We start from the raw sequence: 17,656 nt of genomic DNA on the forward strand, positions 1-17,656 counted from the left end.
CTGCACCCGCAAGCCGGTGCTCTTGTTTAATAAGAGTTATTGCCCTTTGGTTTTTTCTATGATGTACATTTTAAGGGCTATATCTCAATGTACCATTCAAGACTTCAATATGAAACTTCATGGTTGTATAGATATTAATGAGGAGAAGTTCCCTGCTTAAGAATTATAACCCTTTCACTTTCTTAAATAAGAGTAATTGCCCTTTGTTGTTTTTGGTTGATGGAACTTGTGAGGGCTTTATCTCAGATATAATACAACATTTCAACATGAAATTTCATGGGTGTGTCGAAATCAACGGGAAAAGTGCCATGCTGAGGAACGATAAACCTACACTTTCTTATCTAAGAGTAACTGCCCTTTGTTATTATTGTATGATGTAACTTTTCAAGGTTTTATCTCGGGTACGCTACAAGATTTCAAAATGAAACTTCATGGGCATATAGATATCAATGAGGAGAATTTCAATGCAAAAAAAAATTACCCCACACCTAATATTAATGATCATACCATATATCATGGGATTTGAACCCATTCCATAAACAAAATTTATTTTGCGGGTGATATCAATTCAACAAATGTGCTTGTTTTGTTGTTTCAGTGGTTTTCGTGCACAATTTTCCCAATTGGACTGGTACCAGTACTTTTCCCAATCTTGCAAAAAATCGCTGGAAGTTCTGGGCATACTTTGACCAAACCTCACTGATATGTTCCTTGGGTGGTCCTCTTTGAAAATTGTTCAAATGGTGCCATTTGATTGATTACCGGTTTCTGAACAATTGAATACTTGGTATATAGCATCAACTTGAACTCCTCAACAAAGATCGTTCAAATTTTGCCTCCTTGGTCAAGAGTTGCCAATATCAGTTGACATCAGATTAACATTAACTTGTACAGAAAACTTTTTAAAAATCTTCTTTTGGAACTGAAAAGCTTTTGATGTTCTTATTTTCTATGTAGCATTATATCGAGGTCCTTTACATAGTTTATTCAAATCATATGCTGAGATCAAAGCCTTCCAATTCCAAATAGTCATGTTTTTAATATGAACATGTAGCAAAATAACAAATATTCTGTGCAGCAACATATTCCACATCTTGATCTGATATTTATTGTGTAACAACAGTTACAAAGTTTGTTCTTATTATGCCCCTTATGTCAAAACTGGCCATGTCCCATGTGTAACATTTTTTACATTGTCTTAATAAGCAAAATTCCGTAAAAAAAAATCTCTTAACCTTTCCCACTCAAAGTGAAAATAGCTATGTGAAAACATCATAAAACAAGAACAGCCTGCAAGTAACTCGCAGTCTGTTCAAGTTTTATGCTGTTTGCTGCTCATCAGTATCTAAGGGTTGGAACTGAAACATTTTAAACTTGGATCTAGTAAAACAGGTCTTTAATTCCATTTAACTTTATAAGGGACTACAAATGTGTGAAAATACATATCTAAGTTTTTGAATTGGTTGTTTACAGACTTTCATTGCGAGAAATGTTGAAGTTATGCCATTGTTGTCAAAAGTAACCCCAAAACAGGGGAGTCAAGTAATTTGAACCACTGATCTATAGTTTCTTGAGCATTTAAGGTGAGCATTCAAGGATCCTTAGCGTCCTCCTTTTGAAATAGGGGATCCTTCAGTGGAGCCAGTTACTAGTTTGATGAAAGATTCTAATGCTCACTGACCTCTCACATATTTTTTTACTTAGCACATATGCTGTAACATTGGTTTATTTTAGAAGTTATTTTGATTAATTTATCTTAATTACAGAGGAGTATGCACAGGAACTTCAAAAGGCACAAAAACTTGCAGCTGAGCAGGAAAAGGCACTTGAAGGTACAGTCAATTGACGTAAAGCACACAAGTGTACTTGGGTGAAGAAAAGGAGCAGATATTCCTTTTTCATTTGTTACGCAGCTCTCAGTTGATAAGTTTTTTTATGCCCTCTTTCGAAGAAAAGGGGGTGTATAGTTTTCGCACTGTCCGTCATTCTGTCTTTCAGTCTGTCACACTTTTAGTGTCCGCTCTGTAATTCAAATAGTTTTCATCCAATCTTTACCAAAATTGGTCAGAAGTTGTCTCTAGACAATATCTTGGTTAAGTTCGAACATGGGTCATGCCGGGTCAAAAACAAGGTCACTGGGTCACTTAGTGCATTTCAAGGATTTAGCATAATGTCTGCTCTCTAATTGAAGTATTTGCATCCGATCTTTACCAAACTTGGTCAGAAAATGTATCAAGATAATATCTAGGTTATGTTCGAATATGGGTCATGCCGGGTCAAAAACTAAGTCACGGGGTCACTTAGTGTATTTCAATAATAAAAGCGTTTATTGGGGGCATATGTCATCCTATGCAGACAGCTATTGGTGTTTTATTTTTCATCATTTTATGCAACATTTTAGGTTGTTTTAGGCTTACCTTAGCACAACAAACACAACAAGTGGCTTAAATGTTTTCCTCATGCAGCTATAGCAGGCTTTGAAGTGGTCCATGTTATTCCTTCTTTTCCTACTTTTCCCTACTGTTAATTGGAAAAAACCCTACTTTCTCAACTTGTCATGAAAAAAGAGTTATTATTTGCAAAATAGTTTTTTAACAGAATGAAAAATGGGCAATAGATTAAAATTACTGTAAATTTGCGTTAGGATAGAAATTTGCATTCTGTTTAAGTAATTGTCCCATACTGGTTTCACCGGAGGGGACTTATGGTTTGTGCTCTGTGCGTCTGTCTGTGAGTCTGTCTGTCTGTCACATTTTACTGGATCCTGCAATAACTTTTAAAGTTCTTCATATTTTTATGCTCCCCCAAAAAAATTTAGGGGGGGAGCATATAGTTGCTGCTTCATCTGTCCGTCCGTGTGTCCGTTGGTCTCTGCACAATTTGTGTCCGGGCTATTTCTCAGCAATTAATGACCGAAATTCAATTAAACTTTATGGGAAGCTTCACTACCAAGAGGAGATGTGCATATTACTTGAGATTGTATTTTATGTAATGAATTGTCTTCAATTAAAAATAACATTTACTTTGCAGAGCAAAAGAAACTTGAGTCAGAAGCGGCTGCAAAAGCAGAACAAACAGTCAGCGATACAAAGAAAGAAGGTGCAGAGGTGACTGCAAAAGACCAAGTTGAAGAGTTGGAAAAGGCTACGTCTGAAACCACTAACCAAGTAACAGGGGCAGATACGGCTGAATCGTGAACAATGTTGCGCCAGTTTATTTTGAAGTTGTATTTTATGTTTACTGTTTACTAATGTGTTCATAGTTTCACTTGTTAAACTAGAGCACCTATACTGGTCAGAAGAGAATGAATTCAAAGCTTACCTGAGTACAAAGTGCTCATGGTGATCTATTGTGGTAGGTCGCTCTCTGGCTTCGTTTGCTGTGAACAATTTGCTTTAAATGACATCTCCCGAACCGCTTGACGTATTGTCTCATGAAACTTCACAGGAATGATCTTTCAAAGTTGTTCATATTGTCTCCTGTCTGCTGCATTTGAGGGTTACCAGAGTTAAAAAGATTTATAAACAGTAGGAACTTAAAAAATCTTATTTTCTTAATCCCCAAGGGGTTCAATATTTGTAGCGTAACATCATCTAGTGGTCCTTTAATAAGTTTGTTCAAATCATGCCCTTGGGGTAAAAACAAGCTGGCCACGGGGTCACAAGATCTATAAAGTCTTATATAATGAATGTAAAATTTATCACACAGTGGCCATCGCCTTAGTTGTTTTCAGATAGTGCCCCTGTGGTCCAAATAGGTGTGCAGGTGAAATTCTTTAAATTCAACTTCTACTTTGTTTTTAACCTTAAACTCTTCAGTTTGTTCAAATTATACCCCTAAGCAGTCCTACACAGTCGAGCGATTTAGGGCTGTCTTGGCCCTCTTGTTATTAACTTCTGAATACCGTAATTGCTCTTAAGTTTTTGTACACTCTAAGTTTTCGGACACCCTATTTAGTAGCCAAAATAATTATTTATCGTGATACTTAATTTTCGGACATACGGGTTTTTGTCCATAATAAATGTATCTTAATTTTCGGACAGTATATTTTACCGCACTAGTCTACAGACTCCTTCCTTGTTTTCGTTCATTTTGTGTCACTTTGATCATGGAATTTTACAACAGATAAAGGTCATAAAACCTGACGGATGCAAGTTGCTCGAGGGCAATGGACCATTACATTTGCATTATTGGGTAAATAACCATGCATACAGGTAGAAAGTAATGGATTCACCTGACCCAACAGCATTTGAAACAGTGTGGTCCTATTAAGGAAGCATAATATTTCTGAAATTACGGTTTTTTTACTACTTTTCTTTGTTTTTAAGGTCATTTAGATTGACGAACATTTGAGATTGTTTTTATTATTGATGCACTTGGCAAATACAGGTGACGAGGTGCGTGGGAAAAAGTAGTCCCGGTTAGGCAGTTGATGACCTCATTTCGTGCCGTTGATTATAGCCGTGCCGTTGATTATAGCCGAAATTTAATACACACGGCTTTAATCAATTGAATTCGCTGTAAAAGTGGGAAAATTTTTGTTCTGTATCATTTCAGGCATGAGTTAACAAAGCTGATAAAAATAATTATTTTTAAGTGTCCGAAAACTTAAGAGTTATTACCGTAGGTGGGTTAAATGTAAAAATAAATAAACCATAGCTTAATTTACCTGTAAGATCCTTTGTGTACGATTTTGTTGATGAAATAATATCTTATAGCCATCTTAACATCAATCCATTCTAAACTTATAATATTCCTCAAAGTAAAATACACATATTTATAGCTTAACCAACACTTTGGTTGTTATGTAACAATCTGTTGATATTGGCTAAAATCTTTAAAGTCCATTAACACTCAAAATCAACAATGGGCAGCGTCAGAAACATGACGTAGTTCGCATGAACACGTTATTCTTCTGATGCTGCACGAAGCCTGTCTTGCGTCCGCTCCTTAAATGTTCGGAGATCGTGGCGGGGAAATTCACATGAAATATATTGTGGTATAAAAAAACACGAGCATTTTGTATCTCGTTAAATGTTACCATACCACATCTAGCGTTGACATTTTGGCTATTGCTACACTGATTTGTTATGGGTTAACTTAATTTTACGAATTATTTTGGGAAATATTCATTGATTTTTAGTATTTATGTTACTCTAATCATCAAATGAACAAAAAGTTTGCTCAAAGACCTCTCAAAGTTCTGTAAATAAAATTGTTAGAAATTATATAAATAATTGCATACATTCCAAGACTAAGAAATAAATAACAAATTGGAACATATTAACCTTTTGAGAATATCACCCAGTAATGGCTGTAAAATGAACAGAAAAAGCCTTTCATAATTGTGCTCTATCCCACATGATTAAACATTATACTTGTTTGTAGATACCTGTAGTAGAAATGTCAATGTGCTGTTAATTGTTCCTGAAAGTCAGAAATTGCATGTTGGTTTATCTAATTTAAAGATAATTATTGTAAGACGCAATGTTTTGTGTGGTCTGTTAAATGCACATTTGTTTTATGTTTTCTGTCCAGTTTCTTGATCTAATTATACCCCCACTAAACGTAGTTTTTGTGTGTATATATAAGAGTGAGCTTGTCTGGTGGTCTGTCTGCCTGTCGGTCGGTCCTTGTCTGCTCTCTAATTCAAGTATTTTTCATCCGATCTTCACCAAACTTGGTCAGATGTTGTATCTAGATGATGTCTAGGCCAAGTTCGAACACAGGCCTTACCGGGTCAAAAACTAGTTCACGGGGTCACTTAATGCGTTTTAAACATTCAGCATGTTGTCCGCTTTCTTATTATCCCCCGCCATTGGCGGAGGGATATTGTTTGGCTCTGTCCGTCTGTCCTTCCGTCCGTCCGACCGTCCGGCACTTTTGTGTCCGGAGCCATATCTTGGAAGTGCTTTGGCGGATTTCAATGAAGCTTGGTATGAGTATATATATATGGATAAGAGGATGATGCATGCCTAATGGCATTATACACCATCTGTTAATAACAGAGTTATGGCCTTTTGTATCTTGGAAAAATGCTTTTTTGTGTCTGCAGTCATATCTTGGAAGTGCTTTGGCGGATTTCAATGAAACTTGGTATGAGTATAGGATGATGCACCCCTAATGGCATTGTACACCAACTGTTAATAACAGAGTTATGGCCCTTTGTATCTTGGAAAAATACTTTTTTGTGTCCGGAGCCATATCTTGGAAGTGCTTTGGCGGATTTCATTGAAACTTGGTATGAGTATATATATGGATAAAAGGATGATGCTCCCCAAATGGCATTGTACAACATCTGTTAATAACGGAGTTATGGCCCTTTGTATCTTGAAAAAATGCTTTTTTGAGTGTCAAATATAACACTTGTGTCCAGAAGCATATTGGCGGGGGATATCAATTCAACGAATTTGCTTGTTCAAGTAGTTTTCATCAGAGCTTCACCAAACTTGGTCAGAAGTTGTATCTAAATTATGTCTAGGCCAAGTTCGAACATAGGTCATGGCAGGTAAAAAACAAGGTCATGGGGTCACATAGTGCGTTTTAAACATTGAGCATGGTGTCCGCTCTCTAATTCAAGTAGTTTTCATCTGATCTTCACCAAACTTGGTCAGAAGTTGTATCTAAATGATGTCTAGGTCAAGTTCAATTATGGGTCATGCCGGGTCTAAAACTAGGTCACTGGGTCACTTAGTACGTTTAACACATTCAGCATGGTGTCTGCTCTCTAATTCAAGTAGTTTTCATCTGATTTTCACCACACTTGGTCAGAAGTTGTATCTAGATGATGTGTAGGTCAGATTCGAACATGGGCCATGCAAAAACCAGGTCACGGGGTCACTTAGTGCGTTTTAAATATTGAGCATGGTGTCCGCTGTTTTTTTGTGAAGACAACCTGCAAAATATTCTGTGTCAATGCGGCATGTGGGGGTATTCGTCACGTCTGTGACAAAGCTCTTGTTGTGTTAGTATTGAACATATATTTGCAACCTTTAAACCTGATTTTAATGAATTGTGAATTGATTATGAACATAAATATTTCAAAACTAGAATTTACAAATATTAAAAATATTATTTAAATACCGAATTGAATTCTGGTTTTCATTGTTATTGAAATAAATAGACTGAAATTTAGTTGCGGATATTTGTATGCCCCCGAATGAATTGATTGGGGATATATTGTTTTTAGCCTGTCTGTCTGTCATTGTATGTTTATGTCATTGTATGTGTCACAAAACTTAAACCTTGGTCATAACTTTTGCAATATTGAAGATAGCGTCTTGATATTTGGCATGCACGTGTATCTCATGGAGCTGCACATTTTGAGTGGTGAAAGGTCAAGGTCATCCTTAAAGGTCAAAGGTCAAATATATTGTTTCAAAGCGGCGCATTAGGGGGCATTGTGTTTCTGACAAACACATCTCTTGTTTTATTCTGCATCTTGGCAGACAGGATTAAGTCGTTATGATCATATTTGAAATGTTATTTATGTGGGGTTTCAGTTTAACCCTTCAAATATAGAAACAATGTATTTACGACTGTAGTATTTTATATTGGCTGATTAAACCCAAAGCTTAGAGTAGTTCTTGCTTTATATTTTAATCGTTTCGAGTTGATGATGTTGTATATATAACCTTATATCAATATTTATTACTTCTACAACAATAATCAGTTTCGAATTATGGACATGTATGCTTTTGTTTCATCTTCTTTTTTTTTTACTTATTATTGATGGAAACAATGTGCATATTGTGTTGTAAGAGGACCTAGTTGGTTTACCAGACAGTACGTAATAAAATAATGTTTTGTCAGATAATTCCAATATTTGAATAAACAGTGATGCATTTTTAAAACCAAGTCAATTTTATAGGCATCTGGGTTTATGATCAGATTTAATGAAAATCATTTATAGAGGTCTTAATTAACGTTTCTTAGTAACGTTTCAAGAAGAAAAAAAGCATATTCAACACTGACTTTATCGTTATTAATTATTGTACGTGAATGGATTTTTTTAATTGTTTGTATAAGATAAATGCAGAATATTTTACTTAGGAATGCTTAATATGTTAGCTTTGCCTGTGTAATTAATAATGCATAGATTGTTTATTGTTGTTGTTTTGTAGTTTTTGTGAAAAAATACAATTTTTAAATGAAAGAAAAATAAAAAGATATTATTATTGGAGTTATGTGTTGCAGTGAAACAAATATATCACTCAAGACTTTTATTTTATTTTAATTTTCAACATGCATCTCGATTAAATCATGATTGTACATGTTAACAAATATAAAATATTTTGTCAGTTACATATATACTTTAATATTATTAACATTTACGCACACATAAGTAATTTAGGTTTATACTTACAACAATAATATCGCTGTGTGATTAAACATCCATGTGTTTATGCTTCATATCGTTACCAGAAAATAAATTTTTGAGACGATGCTATACAAAATTGGTAGAGTTTGAAAATATTGAAAATCACACAATACTTATAAGAGTCGCGTTCTGAGAAAACTGGGCATAATGCATGTGCGTAAGCCGTAAAGTGTCGTCCCAGATTATGCTGTGCAGTCCGCAAAAGCTAATTAGGGACGACTTTTTCCGCCAAAACAAGATTTTCTGTAAGAAGGGACTTCCTTTAAACGAAAAATACCATAAAAGCGGAAAGTGTTGTCCCTGATTTCTAAGTTTTCTCTGTTGGATGGAAGTGTACATTACGGAAGAATAAAGAACAATGAATTTTATTTTTTCGTGAGCTTAACATTAAACCTCAGTATGCTTGTGTAGTGTTTTGATCTCTTATTGTTAAAGGGCCTTTTCACGTTTTGGTAAATTGACAAAATTTAACAAAAATGTTTCAGATTCGCAAATTTTCTTTGTAGTTTTGATATTTGTGAGGAAACAGTAATCCTGAACATTTACCATCCTCTAAAATATCCATAATATGCATCTTTTGACGATTTAAAAATTTGAAAATTATAAAGTGTTGCAACGCGAAACGATTTGATAATTTGGAGAGTTCGTTATTGTCGTTATATTTTGCTTATATAAAATATAAAATACACCAGTTACTGTCAGAGCACGAATGGCCGAGTGGTCTAACGGTTACATTTGTTTCTTTCTTTTATTTTATTATTGTTTTTTGTACTGAAGCTTTTTAGGTCCAATTTTACATTTATCAAAATAAAGCATTTAATGACAAACTTCAATACATGGCAGAATCTGTGAAAAGGCTCCTTTAAATTAAACCTCGGAATGCTTGTGCATAGTCTTTTGACTTTTACTGTTAAAAGGGCCTTTTAAATTTTCATATCTCCCTTGTTTACACCCTTTATGTACTATGCACCAATCGGATTTCCAGCCACGACGCAACATAAACCAGACTGCAAATTCCGTTACGACGACTACACGAGGTAGTCTAAAGGCTAGAAATTTCGGAATCTGCACGTAGATCAATAATAAATCAATATAATTATGTGTTATAACAGCCGTACGTCTAGACAATCCCCATAGGAAATGCTATACGTACAAAGCCGTACGGCTAGCCTATTGTCTAGCCGTACGGGGCCGTACGACAAGCCACTGCCTTTGGTAAATTGTCAAAATTATGAAAAATTTATTCAGATTCGCAAATTTTTGTTGTAGTTATGATATTAGTGAGGAATCAATAATACCGAACATTTGCCATGCTCTTAAATATCAATTATATGAATCTTTTGACCATATAAAAACCTAAAAAATTTAAAGCGTTTCAACGCGAAACGATTGAATAATTTAAAGTGTTTTTTTGTTGTTATATTTTGTGACACAACGAGGATTTCTTATATAAAGTATAAAATACACCAATCATTGTATGAGCATGGATGGCCGAGTGGTCTAAGCGTTAGACTTTTTCTCCAGGGATCATTGGCTCAAGCCCAGATCAGGGTTACTTTTTTCTTTCTTTTATTTTATTCTTGTTTTTTTTTTTTACTGTAGCTTTTTAGATCCAATGTTTACATTTATCAATATATAGAGAATGTTATGTGAGTTTTGGATAAAGATCAAGTTTATCATGCGAGGCTTAGAACCGATGTAACGCGAGGCTTGCCGAGCGCTAACATGGTTCGTGCCGAGCATGATAAACTTGATCTTTATCCCAAACTCACATAATATTCTATTTATCCTATAATTTTGTGGTCGTTTATCGTTCAAAAAGAGTAAAAATACTTTAAAATTCAAAGAAACAGCGCTGGTTTTCCAAGTTGACTCCGAAGTGTTTGTTTACTTCAACGTCATCATTTGCTATGACGTCACATTGAAACATATAGTGTTCTTAAGATAGAGATCGGAAAACCATGGTCTTAAAATAGCGATGGTATAAAGGTAAAGTTTATGCGATCGTTGTTATACTATCGATTTTCATCTGGTTATAGGATAAAAAGCATTTACTTACAAACTTCAATATCTGCAAAAATCTGTGAAAAGGTCCCTCTAAGCTACCTATGCACGCGGCTCTACACTTCCTTTAGATGGTGCTTACTTATCGAAATTTTCACGGAAGCGAGCCTGGTTCCGCTACCAAGCCACGGAGCACCGCGTGGAGTGGCGGGGGGAACCAGAATCGTTTCAAGGAGGCTCATTTCGTTGGACGGATCTATTACAAGTACTTTTGGAAACTCGGATGAAGAGCCGCGTAAGTTTGGGGAACATACTATGACGTACAATATGCCCCGGTATTGGACTGAAGCAAACCTCTTGGGGTTGAAGTTTTCAATAGTCCTAACCACGTGTTTTTCGAAGTCGTGTGTCACTTTGGTTACCGCTCCGTCGGTTCCAATAATGTAAGCGCTACTGTCGAACATAACCGCATTGGTTCCAGGCCCGGGTAGCGTAAGAGATGTTATCCGCGTAACTTGATTTCTGAAAGTGTCGAAGGTGAACACGTAGTCTGATTGCTGGGATTCAGAGGCCTTCCCTCCGTATATTAGAACACTTTGGTTAAAGGCAACTGCGTGAGCATATGGGATGCGGTCCGGCATCTCACAATACACATTCCAACTTCCGGTTGAAACGTTATAGCCGTAGATTAGCGTACTATCAACGCTGCCGTCACCGCCTATGACGTATATTACGTCAGTTACGGACGCCATCGCGTGCTGGAAACGCCCTGACGGAAGCTGCGGCAAGGCGACCCACGCGCACGTGGCGGACTGAAATCTGTGAAAGGCTTCCCTGTGATACTGACCACCGGACACGAAAATATCGTCCCCGTAGGTGCATATGGCGTAATGGGGACCTACATTCTGCGGAAGGGACGGCAAGTTAAACCACTTTCGACGCAGGAAGCTGTAGCATCGCATGCCGGTTCCCGAATACTCGGAAGTGTCTGTGCCGCCAATGACCACCATGACGTCATCTTGGGCACTTGTTCGTCTGTGGGTCGTTTGTACTGACGTGGAGTCCTGTTTTCTGGCGGGGAACATTTTGAACTTGAGCGCTTGCTTAATTGTTGGAAGTGCCTCTGGAAGTTGGTTTACACACGTGTCTTTACTGAACTGTTGCAGAATATATTCTGAAGAACAGAGAGGAAGACGCATTTGTGTTATAAGTTTTGGCGCGTATTCTCGTCTGTTTTCTACATCCGCAGATAACCATCGCAAAATAACGTCGCAGATAAGATCTTCTGACTTCGCCACTAAGGAATCGTCGCTAAGAAACCGTTCCATTGTCTCTAGTGGTAGCAGAGACAGATCTCCACTGTCGCTCAGAGCGACGAAATTATCAGTCATAAACGTCCAAATAAAGTTTTCTAATCTTTGACAGCTGAATTTCTTTGCCATATACCAAATGTCTACAAAATTTTCAACTGTGATGATTTGTCTGAAATATTCCTCAATGTATTCCAGTAGAATGTCTATTTGCATTAAAGTCGCAATTTCTAAAATGTCTTGCACATTATCTTCCGTCACAATGCTTGCCCCGTCGTAAATGCAGTCCAATAAAAGCTCAAACATTTCCGCCTTAGTTTCGTGCAGTGTAACCGCTGCATCACGCGACTCTTTCATGTCGTGCGCAAACATGGCCGTAAAATAGGGCGACGCTGCGCATAGCACTGCTTTATGGCATCGGAAAACGACGCCCTCGACCTTTATGGCGACGTCGCAATATTCACCGGAGCGCTGTTGTTTGCGCAAACCGGAAGTTATGCTACTGAGAAATCTTATTCTCCATGCATCGATAGCATCCATTCCTAAAAGAAGTAAACAAATAACCGTGTTGCAAATAAGCCCATCATTGTGTTACACGTTTTTTTTAACAAAAACACGATAAATTATGAAGAACCCTACATATCCCACTCTTAAAGATGTAACATACGATTAATTTATATAATAAATGAATATTAAATATTAAATTAATTAATAAATCACGTACCGTAAAAACGCACGATTAACCAGTGACCTTTACAAACAAAGATCCATGGATTAACTGACAATCGTTAAGTATTTTGCAGTTCCTTATTAATCCTAGCTAATGTGAGCTAACCCGATTAAATTATTCGCAATTTAATGTAACATTTATTTCAAATACTACGGAACCTGGTTAATGTCTTCTGAAAACGATTTGTTTCAACTTCACCAACTTATATCACGATAAAGTTCGTGTCTTTTCTAATTGACAAATTGAGAGTTACAAAATTCCTTGCAAAGCAGTATAAGAAGTTTCCCGGAATGTCTTTATACGTATCTTTAATTGAGTCGCGTTCTGAGAAAACTGGGCATAATGCATGTGCGTAAAGTGTCGTCCCAAATTAGCGTGTCAAGTCCGCACAGGCTATTCAGGGACGACACTTTCCGCTTTTATGACATTTTTCGTTTATATGAAGTCTCTTCTGGGCAAAAATCAAATTTAGGCGGAAAGTGTCGTCCCTGATTAGCCTGGTAAAAGGGGAAACCCCAAAAAGTCACCTGATCTTGCACCCTGGAACTGCGCAAACTAAATTGGGAAGATTCTTAACGCACATGCATTAAGCCCGGTTTTCCCAGAGCATGTGCACTTGACGGTAGTATCACATTTTACATAGTGTACGCATCGTAACAGTTCAATTGTCTTCGGTTATTGGTATTAAAGGGTCTTAATATTGGTTTATTTCTTTGTAGTTTCGATATTTTGTGGTGCAACATGAAATCCTGTTGTCCCAAAAGGCTTCCGTAAACGATTTAAAGCAATGTGAGAGCTCAATGACTCGGTAAACGTTCGAAGCGAAAACAAAAGTTTAATCGATAGTAGCTCAATTGATTAACCCATTTGATATCGTAACGCTCAATTTAACACGACTGTAATTGAGTTTCAATCATATGTATCGAGTTAAACAAAGCACACTAAAAAGTTGACTATGATTGTTTCTTACTGATCTGGTTTACTCAATTATTTCAATTATAATATACTGAGATTTCAATTATAATATACTGAGCTTTCAATTATAATATACTGAGATTTTAATTATAATATTCTGAGATTTAAATTATAATATACTGAGATTTTAATTATAATATACTGAGATTTTAATTATAATATACCGAGCTTTCAATTATAATATACCGAGATTTCAATTATAATATACTGAGATTTCAATTATAATAGACTGAGATTTCAATTATAATATACTGAGATTTTAATTATACTATACTGAGATTTCAATTATAATATAATGCGATTTAAATTATAATATACTGCGATTTCAATTATAATATACTGAGATTTCAATTATAATATACTGAGATTTTAATTATAATAAACTGAGATTTTAATGATAATATACTGAGATTTTAATTATAATATACTGAGATTTCATTTATAATATACTGAGATTTCAATTATAATATACCGAGAGTTCAATTATGATATACCGAGATTTCAATTATATTATACTGATATTTCAATTATAATATACTGAGATTTCAAATGTAATATAATGAGATTCAATTATAATATACTGAGATTTCAATTATAATATAATGAGATTTCAATTATAATATACTGAGATTTCAATTATAATAATCCGAGCGATAAAAACAAACAGCCGACGAAATATAGAGAAGTCGCTTAAAAACGTTCCACTGACCAGGTAGACTGATGGAGTCGTTTGTGTTAAACATTGAATTCATTTTCATAACGCAGAGTGTATTCGAAATCGGTTCCGGTAATCGGCCCCATTCCCAATGAGAAAAAAAGTATTATATATTTTTTCCCAAATGGGAGCTAAAACGGAAGGTTTCAATTTTTTATTTTTTTATATCTGAATCTTTTGTTCAACTCCCATCCATTTAAGTTGAACCATGGTAAATATAATACTGAAACACTTATATTCTCAATTTTGAAGCATTTTTTGCAAAACAACAACAACACTAATTTCCCAATTTTAGTCAAAACGCCGCAAATTTGCCCAATCCAAAGGGACCCGGCCCCATTGCCAAAATGGTGAAAAAACGCTGGTATTGCAGAGTGTTACCGTGCTCCTCATTTGCTTTTTATTAAGTGTTTGTCTCGTTGTTTTTACTCAAATTTTCGGATATGATTTTCTTCTGCATTATCAGAAGAGATACCATTATTTGGAAGGATGCCTTTTATTCGACGGAAGGAACAAATCGCCAGACATATAGGATCTGGCACGAGTTGTTATATAATACCGTATTTTATTAAACGAGTTCAGGAATTTTGTTAGTAAGCGAGCCTTTGGCGAGCTTACTAACGAATTTCCTGGACGAGTTTAATAAAATATGGTATGATATGACAACGAGTGTCAGATCTTTTTTATCACATGCTTTTAAATGAGCAAATTTAATAAATATTTACGCAAACATTATGATAAATCCGGAATGTTGTTTACATTTCGTGACGTCATTTGACGTTGCAACGTCATTTCAGCAAAATAACAAAATGCGATTGGTCAATAAACGAAAACTAAGCCAATGAAAACGCTTTTAAATGTTGTATTACACATGTGTAATATAAAAAATATGTAATGGTTGTATTACATGGGAAACAGGGTATAGCATGTGATAAAATGTAATACAACGTTACGGCTATTGTCACTTTTTACAACAATGTTTCTTAAGAATTTCAACTAGTGGATAAAATACAGAATTTTATGCCGCTTATGGCAATTTTAAATACACCAAAATAACTTTTTTTAATAAGAATGTGTTTTTGTTAAAAAATTCAATGAGTACTGCATTTGTTTATAAGGTTATGCTTCCCGCAAATTTTGTCACCGATTTCAGACGTATTGAAGGATTTATTCTTATACGTTAAGATATCGGCACAAACTGCAAGAAAACTGTCTTGTATACACTAAACATTTTGCAAATGAATTTCAATAACTTGAGATATTTGCAAAAATAAAATTCTTACAAGTGTGTTTACGTTGTGTCCAGCCCGTGTGTAAACCCTTGAAAACCCCGTTGATTCTGCACCCTTGCATTGGAACGGTCAATTCAAAGCACCGGTTTTATCGAACAACCGTAAAGTTTGCACTAAGAACTGTGATTTGCTAAAATGAAACAATAGGAACATTTTTGTCTCCCTTTAAGTTATAAATTTTTCAGCAGTGTGTTAAATGTGTCTTCAATAAATCTGCTGACCTCAACGATAGTTTTGGCCCCACGACGACGGTTCATTGGCTCAAACTTGGTTCCAATTTTAAATATTGAATGAGATCACTTGTTGCGTGTGAATGAATATTTCGAATTATGCCATAAGATAAAACTTCGATAAACGATCTAAGTCACGAGGATAGTGGTCCTGTTAAAAACAAATATAATGTACAACAAATGCAATATTCAAAGTATATATATTTCCAATATGCACATTATATTTGTATATACATTTCTACACAGACGGACACTCCATGGATGATTTTCAAATAATGGGACTTGAAAAACTAAACGGGTCGGACGAGTATCGCAAGACCATTGAGCAATTATGGAAGGCAAAACTAAGGACATACCGACCATATGGCATCAACGTGCAAGAATAAACAGACATGAAAGGGCGCGAAAACAACGTTGACGCCGGAAATGCATGACGTCATATCCGTACATATTTGAAACATCTTGAAATAAAAAATGGCCGCTGATGATAACCGTGAGGTCGAAAGCTTCGGCATAAAATAAATACAGCGTTTTTGTTTAAATAATACAAGGCTTATAGAGACTTTGTAAAATATAAATGATCACCTTAGTTATAATTTTTCTATCATACATGCAAAAACAGCAAACATACAATTGTAGCATATGCACTTTTAACTGTGACAGCAAAGTGTAAATTAACATTATTTTTAAAAAATGTCAGATTCGCAATTTTTTGTTGTTGTTATGATATTTTTCTGAACATATAATACTGAACATATACCGTCCTCTAAAATATTAATTATATGCATCTTTTGACAGTATAAAAAACTGAAAATTATAAAGCGTTATAAACGCAAAACGATTGAATAATTTGGAGCGTTTTGTTGTTGTCGTTATATCCTGTGCCATTATGGGGATTGCTTATATAAAGTATAACATGCACTTCATCCTTTGTGAGCACGGGTGGTCGAGTAGTTTAAGAATTAGACTTTCACTCCAAGGGTCAGTGGTTCGAGCCCAGTTGAGTATTACTTTTGCTTTCTTTCCTTGATTGTATTCTTATTTATTTAGCTCACAAATAATGTAGTGGCAATTTTGCAAATCAGTATGGGCTTAACTACGCTAGAAACCGTAATCCGTGACTGTCTGTGTGGATTACTGCAGTAAACTTAAGCAGACGACGAATGCTGAAAGCGTCTGCTCTAACCACCGCATCTGCCTGTTTTTAGTTTCCACTGGTACACTACATTGTGTGTATGTATTCAAAAGTATTTAACACCTTGTAAGACAACGTTGCCAGTCTTGTGTTTATCACTGAAATCTGTACATATTGGCTGCTTTCAGGGAAAATGGGGCTTAATGCATGTCAAATAAGATTAGCCTGTGCACACTGATTAGCTGTATCAATGATTTGAAGAAAAAAACAACACATCTCGACCTGTGCTTTAGGACACACTCTTTATCAATTTGAATTGGTTGTGGTCATTTCAAACTTGCGATATAAAAAGCTATAACATAATTTTGAAAACTAAGTTGCGTCTAAGATTATACAACAGCGAACAAATTCAGCGCCCTCAGCGCTTTGATTTTTTTTTTACTGGAGCTATTTAGTTCCATTGTTTACATTTACCAAATTAAAGCTTCTAATGACAAACTTCAATACGTGCCAAAGTGTGTGCCAAAATCTGTGAAAAGGTCCCTTTATTAAGGAAATAGTGGATAAAACTACATGAGCAGACCACACAACGCACTTGAAACTTCGAAATGTATTTTTTCATTATTTTTGATAACTATGCTTAATATGAGTTCTGAAAACAATTACTGCGGTAAGATGCCTTATACGGGATTATGTTTCTCGTGCAAACACATTCGATATAAAAGTGTGGTACTTGCTGGCTTTGTTTGCCCCACGTAAACAGATAATTATTCAGTTTTACATCCCTGACATCGAATATAAAAACATGATCCCTGTTAGATATGAGTTGCGTTCTGACAAAACTGGGCATAATGCATGTGCGTAAAGTTTCGTCCCAGATTAGCC

At 35.5% G+C, this 17,656-nt stretch overlaps 2 protein-coding genes across 3 annotated transcripts in view; one reads left to right on the forward strand and one right to left on the reverse strand.

Annotated features, from left to right (window-relative positions):
• Window positions 1-5,582, forward strand: part of LOC127859954 (ankyrin repeat and MYND domain-containing protein 2-like) — a 42,021-nt gene extending 36,439 nt beyond the window's left edge. For both annotated transcript variants that reach the window (XM_052397610.1, XM_052397609.1), the window contains exons 11-12: window positions 1,767-1,832; window positions 3,031-5,582. In XM_052397610.1, the coding sequence (XP_052253570.1) occupies window positions 1,767-1,832; window positions 3,031-3,197 (233 nt within the window). In that variant the 3' untranslated portion in view covers window positions 3,198-5,582. The remainder of the gene's footprint in view (window positions 1-1,766; window positions 1,833-3,030) is intronic.
• A 4,149-nt stretch (window positions 5,583-9,731) lies between these two features.
• LOC127859953 (kelch-like protein 21) lies at window positions 9,732-12,542 on the reverse strand. Its single transcript, XM_052397608.1, has 2 exons — window positions 12,419-12,542; window positions 9,732-12,236 (listed from the first exon to the last, which is right to left on the reverse strand). The coding sequence occupies exon 2, from the start codon at window positions 12,232-12,234 to the stop codon at window positions 10,501-10,503; it is 1,734 nt and encodes a 577-aa protein (XP_052253568.1). The 5' UTR covers window positions 12,235-12,236; window positions 12,419-12,542; the 3' UTR covers window positions 9,732-10,500.
• Between the last annotated feature and the right edge of the window lie 5,114 nt (window positions 12,543-17,656).

This window comes from Dreissena polymorpha, chromosome 15 (assembly GCF_020536995.1).
Source record: "Dreissena polymorpha isolate Duluth1 chromosome 15, UMN_Dpol_1.0, whole genome shotgun sequence".
NCBI classification, from domain to species: Eukaryota; Metazoa; Mollusca; class Bivalvia; order Myida; family Dreissenidae; genus Dreissena; species Dreissena polymorpha.

Coding starts and splice junctions, on each gene's coding strand:
- LOC127859953 (XM_052397608.1), bottom strand. CDS start 12,234: ATGGATGCTATCGATGCATGGAGAATAAGATTTCTCAGTAGCATAACT.